At 45.5% G+C, this 10,909-nt stretch overlaps 1 protein-coding gene across 7 annotated transcripts in view; it reads right to left on the bottom strand.

The window, feature by feature from the left end:
• Positions 1–421: 421 nt before the first annotated feature.
• Positions 422–10,909, bottom strand: part of dnm1b (dynamin 1b) — a 23,823-nt gene continuing 13,335 nt past the window's right edge. Inside the window, exons 14-24 of one of the 7 annotated variants that reach the window (XM_084358732.1) lie at positions 10,758–10,769; positions 10,443–10,556; positions 10,232–10,341; positions 9,657–9,768; positions 9,528–9,539; positions 9,226–9,393; positions 9,049–9,135; positions 8,216–8,370; positions 7,965–8,135; positions 4,532–4,567; positions 422–4,326 (exon numbers count right to left, since the gene is read on the bottom strand). In XM_084358732.1, the coding sequence (XP_084214858.1) occupies positions 4,546–4,567; positions 7,965–8,135; positions 8,216–8,370; positions 9,049–9,135; positions 9,226–9,393; positions 9,528–9,539; positions 9,657–9,768; positions 10,232–10,341; positions 10,443–10,556; positions 10,758–10,769 (963 nt within the window). In that variant the 3' untranslated portion in view covers positions 422–4,326; positions 4,532–4,545. The remainder of the gene's footprint in view (positions 4,327–4,531; positions 4,568–7,964; positions 8,136–8,215; positions 8,371–9,048; positions 9,136–9,225; positions 9,394–9,527; positions 9,540–9,656; positions 9,769–10,231; positions 10,342–10,442; positions 10,557–10,757; positions 10,770–10,909) is intronic. The other 6 variants (XM_084358733.1, XM_084358734.1, XM_084358735.1 and 3 more) reach the window with 6 other exon arrangements.

The raw sequence follows: 10,909 nt of genomic DNA, 5'->3' as shown, positions 1-10,909 counted from the left end.
ATTTTCAGGTTATAATTTACCTCTCGAGGCAGCTGGATTCACACGACAGATCATGTGATCTCATAAATTCATCATGTCAGGATTCAAGCTCTGCCCTTCTGTCTGAACACAGTGGTTGAACCAATCAGCGTCCTCTGAGGCACTACTGTCATCAGTGGGCGTGGTTTAACAAGAGAGACGGTTGGTTTGAAAACAACATGGCGGCTCCTCCAGAGGTTAGCATAGCTGCTATAGCATCAGCTCTATCAGGACTCGAGTTTCTTTCATTACGACACTGAAAACATGCTCCCATGTTGATTCACCACAGCGCTGCTACTGTTGATCTGATTGGTGGAAGTTGGCCAATGATAGACTGATGGTTCACCCGACTGTCTGCGCTTTGACAAACAGTGTGAGAGAAAATCAAACACAACTTGTCATCTTCATTCACACAAACTTTATTCATGTCAACACATCACTGTGGCCCTGATCACATGACACTAAGATACACAGCAAAACTACACACACACACACACACACACACTCACTCACTCACACAAACATACACTACAGTCTGGGCCGCTGCATATTTCCGTTAATAGATCTATATATATGTTCTTCCTCACATATATATGGTGCATTTTAATCTTCATATAATCTGTAAACATTTATATTAATACCATACAGAGTGAACTATCCACGATCACAGGTGTGTGTGTGTGTGGGAGGCCGAGCTGCGTTCAACACGCCGCTGCAGAGCAACATGTGCAACACTTCACTGATTATTAAAATCATAAAACATATCAAATCTACTTCAAATCAGAGTTAACGTCCATGCTGACACTAAAGTGACACTTCACAGCTACAAACACTGACAGCGTGTGAGGCGCTGAACGCAGCTCAGAGCTCGACTAACTGACACAATCACAACATGAACACGACACAAACAGGTAGAATAAATAGATCAGCAGGTAAAGTTCAGATTCAGTCTGTCCTTCAATCAGCTGGTGAAGAAAACATCTGCACACATCACATCTGCACTGCTGCACGAATACTGCTGACTCATCACATCTCCATCAACAACCTTAAAATAACACTTTAATAACTGAAGACCAGCTCGTTAAGTATTTAAATCAAAGACAGAGGAATCGAACAAAACACTGAAAACATCCCTACTGCTACACAATGTTCACTTCTCAATAAGGAACTCCATCTTATGACACTTTATTTGGACATTTCCTGATAATTTCTTTGTTATAAAGATTTCAGTGATTTGGGTCAAAGTGCAGCTCGGTACGCTCAAACTCAATAAATCCAAATGACATGGTTGTTCTCAGAAAACCTTTCTGGAAATTATGAGGAACTGTTCTGCAAAAAAGATGAAGTATGGAGTCACTGACGCCTCCACAGTGTGAATGTTAGATGGTTGCAGTTGGCAGTTTGATGCTAACTTAGTCAACTGGTTCCAACTGGTTCCAAAACCAGTTGGAACCAGTTGAATCTGTCAGAGCAAACTGGAGCCAACTGCAACCAGCTGGAAGAACCTGCAGGACTCAATGGAACCATTTAGAACCAGCTGTGGAGCCAGTGTGATCCAAATAGCCACTTGGTTAGAACCAGATGGTGGTGAAAAGACCCGGAGGAGTCAGTGGAACAGAACAGAGTCCAGAACAACCAGAACACAGTGGAACAGATTCTAGGATCAATGGTAACGGTGCTAAATCAACATGACAGCTAAAATCAGCAATGCCATTTTATAAAGAACCACAAATAATAAAAATCAATAAATAGATTAATAAATATATAAGTTAAAACAATCTGTAAGCTTTACACTGTAAAGAAAAGTTCCCATAATGCAACATTTCAGCATAAGACTATCTCATCAGCTTCACATAAGACAGAAAACACACAAAAGAAAAATACATCATTTTGTTCCAGGAGCGGATGCAGTTAGCTAACTGGCTAGTAGCTTACTGGCTAGCAGCTAATTGGCTAGTAGCTCACTGGCTAGTGGCTATATAGCTAGTAGCTAACTGTGCAGGCAGGTCTGACCCCAGAGCAGCCTGAACATCCAGAGAGGAGTGAGAGGTCTTCACTTCGACAGCGTCTCTGGAGTCTACAGTACTTCATGACGTGAGCTGATACATTAATGTTTCTGTCACTGTTGTTTTGACAGCATGAGGAGGCAGACAGACAGGCAGATGACCTGCCTCACTCTCCTGTGCAGACAGACAGTTGGAAAACATATCTATACACTCAATATTGCAATAGTAATTAGCTGATCATTTGCTATATCGTCATATTGTGCTGATACATAATGTCGTCATTATTATTATTACTAGTAAGGTTCACAGTAACACAGCATCAGTAGAGACCAGAAGAACAGTTCAGAGACACAAACACACACTTGGTTCAGGTTAACCCTCAATAGAAGACTGGGGGCTCTCTCCATGGGCGGGGCTACCTTTACTGGGACGACTGGGAAAAAGGACAAAAACAAACATGAAGAAAGAGAAAAGAAAAGAAGAGACAGTGAATCGACTGAGAGATCATCAGGCAGGAGGGCTCAAGGATACAAGGGTCAATGGTCACATCAGTCACTGAACAATACTCTGCTGGTACCTGTGGGAACCAGTCAGAGACAACAACCCAAATAAACATGCATTAATCACAACCAGTTCTCCTAGAATCAGCTGAGACCAATTCAAACCAGTCACAACCAGTTTAGAGCCGGTTTGAACCAGTTAAACCAGCTGGAAACATTCAGGTTAAATGAAACCATTAAGAATGAGTTGGAACCAGTTGGTCCAAACTGTTTGAAACCAGTTACAACCAGGTGGAACTGGCCAGAATGGGTTGGAACCAGTTGGAATCATTCAGAGACAGAACTAGTAAGATACACTCAGAACAAGTAAGATCCATTAAGAACCGGTTGGGACGAGCCAGAACCAGTTATGATGGAACCAATTATGTACGGAAAGAAAACATCTTTTTGATAAATAAAACACAATAAACCAGAGGAGAGGTCAGCAGAGTAGAACTCAAGTCAGGAACATCAGAACTAAATCTGTCAGTCGGACCCAGTCGAGGGACCGTACTGATTCTCATATACATCATTAAGCTGATGACACTTAACTGTACGTGAACGCTGTCTCTGAACAGCAGCGAGTGGTCACAAGGTGACGACACGGGCGAGAAGAAGCTGTGCACCACTGAAACAAACTGAAGGTGATTTGAACTGACCTGAGCAACACTACATGCACTGTGTCAGCAGGAACCAGCTGGAACCAAACACAACCAGTACAAGCCTGTTGGAACCAGCTGAAACCAGTAGAAACCTTTCAGAAGGAACCTGTTTAAATCTATAAATACCAGTTGGTACCAGCTGGAACTTATTTTAACTCATGAGCCAACTGGAACCAGTGGGAACCAGTCAGAATTTGCTGGAACAAGTAGAAGCTTGTTGGGCCAGCTGGAAGCAGTAGTACCCCTGGTAGGACCAGAGGTTCTTGGAACCACCTGAACCAAATATTATTATTACCAGTAGGATCCAAAGGTAACCAGAAGAAGCCTGTTGGAACCACTTGGAACCAGTCGGCATATGCTAGAACCAGTTGGCACCAGTGGAAACATTTTGGAACCTCTGGTAAACACTTTAAATCTGCAAAGACCAGTTGGTACCAGCTGGAACTTAATGTAACCAATCAAAGCTTGAACCAGTCAGAATTTTCTGGATCAAGGAGGAACAAGTAGAGGCTTGTTGGGACCAGTTGAGACAAGCAAGAAATAACTGGAAGCACTCAGAACTGGTTGGAATCAGTTAGAACAACTTAGAACCAGCTGGAACCAGAAAGAACTCTGGTAGTAGAACCAAGAAGTAGCTCAATTAAACCAGTACCAACAGCAATCTGTAAACTAAAAGTGTGGTGAGATAGTTTTGGTCGTGAATTATATAAATGAAACTGACTTGGACGAGCCGTCACCCAGTGAAACCAGTAGAACCCTTTTAGATTTGGTCAGAACCGGCAGGAACCAGTAGGAGCTGGTTCTGTGTGGACTGTCTGTTTGTCTCCAAAACCACGTGATTCCATCAGTGACCACGAAACATGTTTCATCCAGCTGGATGTGTGTGTGTGTGTGTGTGTGTGTGTGTGTGTGTGTGTGTGTGTGTGTGTGTGTGTGTTTGTGTGTGTCTGTGTGTGTGTGTGTGTGTGTGTGTGTGTGTGTGTGTGTGTGTGTGTGTGTGTGTGTGTGTGTGTGTGTGTCTGTGTGTGTGTGTGTGTGTGTTAGAGGGAGGAGTCAGAGTCTGCTCTGGAGGGTCGAGATGGAGATGCAGGAGCCCTCCGACTGGAGACGACAGACAGACAGAGAGACAGACAGACAGAGAGACAGACAGACAGTCAGTAACAGGTCGATCGAGCTGTCAATCACACAGCTATCTATGATGCTAGGGGAGTGGGCGGGGTCACATGGCAAGGACAGCGATCTGGTTGGAAGATGAAGCACACAGAGTTGGTGAGAGACAGTGACACCACACAGACAGCTGACGTACCATTGGTGGACTCCTCACTGGTCACTGATAGAGATTCTGAAAGAATAACCATATATGGTCAATATGAGGGGGAGGGGCAGTGGGCGAGGCTACCTGCTCTGACACTGACGCACCTGAGAGCTTCCTGATAAGCCTTATAAGGTACTGTTAGAACAGGATCACACAAGCAGAGACAGGCAGACAGGCAGGCAGACATGGCTCCAGGTGGACGATGACAGACAGACAGACAGACAGACAGACAGACAGGCAGACATGGCTCCAGGTGGATGATGACAGACAGACAGACAGACAGGCAGACATGGCTCCAGGTGGATGATGACAGACAGACAGACAGACAGACAGACAGACAGACAGACAGGCAGACATGGCTCCAGGTGGAAGATGACAGACAGACAGGCAGACAGACAGGCAGACATGGCTCCAGGTGGATGATGACAGACAGACAGGCAGACAGACAGACAGACAGACAGACAGACAGACAGACATGGCTCCAGGTGGAAGATGACAGACAGACAGACAGACAGACAGGCAGACATGGCTCCAGGTGGATGATGACAGACAGACAGGCAGACAGACAGACAGACAGACAGACATGGCTCCAGGTGGATGATGACAGACAGACAGACAGACAGACAGGCAGACAGGCAGACAGGCAGACATGGCTCCAGGTGGATGATGACAGACAGACAGACAGACAGACAGACAGGCAGACAGACAGGCAGACATGGCTCCAGGTGGATGATGACCTTGTTAAAATATTGATTTCAGTTTTGTCTCTGTGAGTCTGGGGTGTGATTAGCCTAGCTTAGCACAAAGACTGGAAGCAGGGGGAAACTGCTAGCCTGGCTCCATCTATCCTGTTAGTAGCAGGCTAACTGTCCCCCCCTGCTTCCAATCATTGTGCTAAGCTAGGCTAATAATGCCCTGGACTCAGAGATGGAACTGATCGTTTCTGTAAACTTGTGTTTAAGGTGGAGGAGTGATGAAGAGTGAGGATGAAGAGGAGGAGAATGAGCCGAGGGAGGAAGAGAAGAAGAAAGAGAGACTCGTCTTTCTTTTCCATGTCTGTGCAGGTTGTTTGTGGATCGCTGCGTTTGTTCTAAAGCACCAACAAAGAAGAAACTAACCACAGAATAAATATGAACTCTGGTTCTGATAAAACACTGAGTGGTTTCACGTTGATCTCTGAGTCCAGTTTGGTAAAAAACACAAGAACGGTCTCGAGTTAAATATTAAATTAGGTCCAGAAGTTTATGTTGAGCTCATACTTGATTCAAAGAATCAGCTTTAACACATGACTGAATATTGACTGCTTTCATTGAGAGTGGGTGTTCTGTTATGTGTCGAATAAACTGGACTCAGTGTCGTCTTCACCACACACGTCTGAACACCTGGAAACATCTGGAACCACATTCATGCTGCATTCAGGTTAGGGCTGGGCGATATGGCCAAAACTGTTAGCACGATATGTTTTTTCATATTGATCGATGTCGATAATTATCACGATATACAGTATATTTAACAATAATAATGTTGAATTGACAGTTTTAAGAGTATTCTCCTTAGGACCGAACCCAAAACAAACCAGAAGGTTAATTATGGGTTATAAAATACAATTATTTATTGTTATTAGTCAGAATGAATAGGTGACAAACATTCAACAGAACCAACCAACCAAATGGCTTCATGTTAAACACTGGATAAATACAATGATGAATATGTTCAACAAATTGCCTGTTTCAAACATTTTAGAGGTAGTGTACTGAACTGAACATTGATTAAACAAAATGAAATACAAAGGCAAAGTTGAGGATGATTGTGCTGCTGGATTCTTGAGCTTGTTCAGTTCAGCTTTAACGCCTCCTGTTCTGTCAGACCTGATGTGGTTCGGACGTGCGAGCAGACCACAGATCAGCGGTGACTCTGAGCTGCTGCTCCAACTTTACCCTTCAACCTGCTTATAGGCAGCATATCTTTAGTGATGCAGCACGTCACTGCGCTGGTTCTGTCTGTGTGTCGCTTGGTTTCTGCTCATGTGGGGTAACGGCTGAAAAACAGCGGCAACTGTTGGTTGTCGAGCTGAAGTTTGACTAGTAGCAGCAGTGGGCTGGGCTGGTGGCTACTTGAGGGGAGGCTGACGCTAGCATGATAGCGCTAACTCATGCTTTCGTAGTACTGTTTGGGACGGTACCTTTTGAGATGAAGAGGTTGGTGGTCGCCGACACATCTTGCACCTAATGCTGGTCTGTCCTTTGTCAGACTTCAGGTAGCCGAACTATTTCCAAATAACCGAAGTGTTATGACCTTTCTTCGGTACAATGTCTTTGTCTTTGTCAGTTTCCTCGCACTCGGTTTCGCTAGTCGGACCGCTCATTGTCTGGTGTCGGCTCGACACACAGGTGGTCACCGTCACTATGAGTTGTTGTGAGTGGGAGGGGCCGGAAACATGCATCAACCACATGCATCTGTTTCCTGCTGTGTGATTGGCTGTTGGTGTAGTGTTTTCTAGGTAAAGGAAAACAGACTAAAAAATAACTATATCAAAAATAATTTATCATCGTTATCGTGGAGAATTATTTTTCAGGTCACATTACAGTGTGTGGAATTACAGTTTCAAGTGGCTGTTCGCTCATTAAAGCATGTTTTTTTTCTCTTGATCCTGATTAAAGTCTCACTGGCAGAGAAGTCTTAAAACATTCGATAACTCGACGCCGTTATGACAGAAGACAACACATTTTAGCGGAAGTACATTTTCTTTGTATTCCAGAGGTTTGGCACTAAGACTGCGACAGATATAAGAGCAAGTGGGTCAAAAGTTCAAGACGCACTGTGATGATGAAGTCGTGTGGCCCAACTGAATGCAGACGGCAACAGTATGTAGTGAAGAGCAAAAATAATAAATATGTGATTGGGAACGCACCCAGATTGAGAATGAACAGAAACAACCTCCTGAATAAATTAAACATAACAGCAGGACACAGAGCTCCTATGGGACCTGAATGCAGCATCAGAGCACAGCATCCTGATACAGGGCTGATGGGAAATGTAGTCTTCAGCTGATCTTAAGAACCTTTACACTGTGTGATTCTGTCAGAGACAAAAGCTGAATATTGTGAGAATGGTGGTGAACTTACAGATGTATCAATAACTTCACCTGTGCTACTCCTCAGTCTGAACGCTAATATGTTAGCATGCTAACGTTAGCTCTGTGCATTAGCTAATTCAGTGAACTAACTAACCAATGAGCTGCGACCTGTTTGAATGATGTCAACTGAAGCTTCTTAAACAACATCATGTGTGTTGTCACACAGTGTAGAAAAACCTACAGGAAACTCTTTTTCCTGTCAGTCTTTGAACACATCACACAGAACCAGAGTCGGACTGGAATATAACCAGTCAGCTGCCGGTCACCTGCACCTCAGAGTCACTGTACCTGGGGACTCCAGGTGGGGGTGCTCTGTTGGGTCGGGAGGGGACGGAGGGTGGGGGTCCGGGGTCAGGTGACACTGCCGGACGACCTGGAGGGCCGGGGGCCGCACGACCGCCTGGACGAGGAGGTCCAGGAGGGGCCCGACGCTGGGGGGTGGGACTGGACATGGGAGACCTGCAGGCGGTGATAGAGGGACTCAGTGATGATGATCTGACACTCCGTACCTGTGGAACAGGTGAGTGACACTACTTTACCTGCGTCCTGAGGGCATCCCTGTGACCTGCAGCCAGGAGTCATCAACAGGCGGCGGCATCGCCGTGGTGATGGTGGAGGTGCTGATGTCACCGATGATGTTGAGGCCTTCGCGCAGAGCGTGAAACATCCTCAACATCTCGTCACGGTGCTGAGCCTGGGCGAGAGAGAGAGAGAGAGAGAGAGAGAGACATGAGGATGATGAACGCTGCCGACAGATTTAATGTTTCTGCTCAAGAAGTCGCTCAGGTTGTAGAAACCATCAGAAGAAACTGTCTGAACACCGTCTGACCCTCAGCTCTCACTGTGTTAGCGGCTCGTTCACCACGTTCAATGATCCTCTGAGATTTTTAGTCTAATAAATACAAAAATAAACAAATCATAAATCATCATAAACAACATATTAAATAATATCCTTCATGAACGGACAGTAGCTCAGTCTGAAGACTGCTGACACGTCGGTACCGTGTCCAAGTCTGTTTGACTCGTGTGAGCGCTCCGTATCGTACACGGTAAACTTTCTTGGCCCGTTTGGAAGAGGTGCGGTTCAGCCAGAGCAACTCAAAATAACCCACAAAGTCAGTAGAGTTAGTTGTGTTCTCTTTGTTGTTCTCCATCCTGCTGCGATCGCACCTCTTTAAACTAAAGGACATTTGATGATGACGTGAAGTCACGCGTGTGTCGTATTACGACCTGATGACGTGTGGACAAGAGGAAACCAGCTCAGGCTCAGTTGGGGCCGAACCAATTTGAGTGCAGGCCAGCGGGGGAGGAGGGACAATCGTGTCCACCTGTCTGTCTGTCTCTCAGTCCCGTCTGTCTCTCAGTGTCTCACCTGTTCCTGGGACTCCTCCATCAGGCTGTTTTGGTCTCCACAGGAGTAAAGTTGAGCCAGCAGGTCAGCGTGGATAAACTCCTTCGTCTGAGGATGACAGAGGAGGTCACATGACTAATTATATCACTTCCTCTGTGTGTGTGTGTGTGTGTGTGTGTGTGTGTGTGTGTGTCGTACATTGTTGACCATCAGGTGCATGATGGTCTTGGGGATGAGGTCTCTGACGGTGCGGTGGATGATAGCCAGGTACGAGTCCACCAGGTTCCTGACAATCTCCACCTGTCGCTCCAACTGAGGGTCCAGACTGTGGATGTGTCCGTCTCCGCTCGACTCCTCCACCTCAACCTACACAAACATGGCAGCCAGTTAACTACACACACCTTCTCCTGTACAAACATGCTATATATACATACAGTATACACCCCCCGTGGACAAAATAATAGAAACATCTGTCAGTACAAATGAAACGGGGAACTCACTTTGTCTTTGTCCTGCAGGAGGCAGAAGAAACAAAACAGATCATAATAAAATCTTATAATAAAGTTTGAACAAGTAAAAACATGTAACAATCAGTAATGACGTGTATTGATAGTAGTAATGAGTTGTACCACGCTGCGTTCAGGGTACACTCCAGCTCGCAGGAAAGAAGCCTTCCAGCTGTCCACCTCCTCCTGAGACTCACTGGCCAGCTCCAGCTGACGGTAGTCTTTATACACGTTCCTGAAACACTTCTATTTTATTAAAAGTTCAATCTGAGGAAACAAACAATACAGTCTCATCTGCGTACGTGTTGATAGTGTCCAACATATGAAACTGATGACCGATACATCAATCAGAACCACTTCCTGATATCTGTGTCTGTATAGGACACGTCAGGACCAGTCAGGACAAGTCAGGACCAGTCAGGACCAGTTAGGACCAGTTAGGACAAGTCAGGACCAGTCAGGACCAGTCAGGACAAGTCAGGACCAGTCAGGACAAGTCAGGACCAGTTAGGACCAGTTAGGACAAGTCAGGACCAGTCAGGACCAGTCTGCAGTGATATTAAAACACTCTCACTACACTTTGCACACACACACACACACACAGACACACAGACACACACACACACACACACACACACACACACACAGACACACACACACACACACACACACAGACACACAGACACACACACACACACCTGTGTTCAGTGTTAAACAGGGCAAAGATGTGTTTGCTGGACATGAAACTCTTCTCGATGTCTTTGAGTTTCAGGTTGTCGACAGGCAGCATGTACTTCTTCTCTTTTTCCTGCAGGGGGCGACAACATCAACGATGAACACAAGAATTCATAATGTTTTGTACGTGTGTGTGTGCGTGCGTGCGTGTGTGTGTGTGTCTGTCTGTGTTACCTCATCGTCTTTGTACCAGGACAGCGTCTCAGCAGTGAGGACGAACCAGTACTCTTTAGCTCCGCCCTTCATGATGCTGATGTTGTTGATGGTCAGCCAACCTTTACGGATCACCTGAACACACACACACACACACACACACACACACACACACATCATAATCAGATGATTATTTATCAACACATTCAGTTTAAGTTTCAAGTTGTTCTGCACTTTTTAAACCTGCTTTATGATGTCAGGTCACCATGTACTACACAACTCACACACACACACACACACACACACACACACACACACACACAGTGAACCACTCACCATGATCTCGTCCTGGTTGCCACAGCAACAGAGGCAGAGAGAGAGAGAGAGGGATGGTGAGATAGAGTGAGAAGAGAAGAGGAACACATGAATAACGAGTCTCTCCATCCATCCTCTCATTCAGTTCTCTCAGCAGGTCACCTGCAGTGACT

This window comes from Pagrus pagrus (genome assembly GCF_965226575.1).
Source record: "Pagrus pagrus genome assembly, chromosome: 8".
NCBI lineage: Eukaryota > Metazoa > Chordata > Actinopteri > Spariformes > Sparidae > Pagrus > Pagrus pagrus.
The sequence above is the reverse complement of the archived record's forward strand: the minus strand, read 5'-3'. Positions and strand labels throughout refer to the sequence as shown.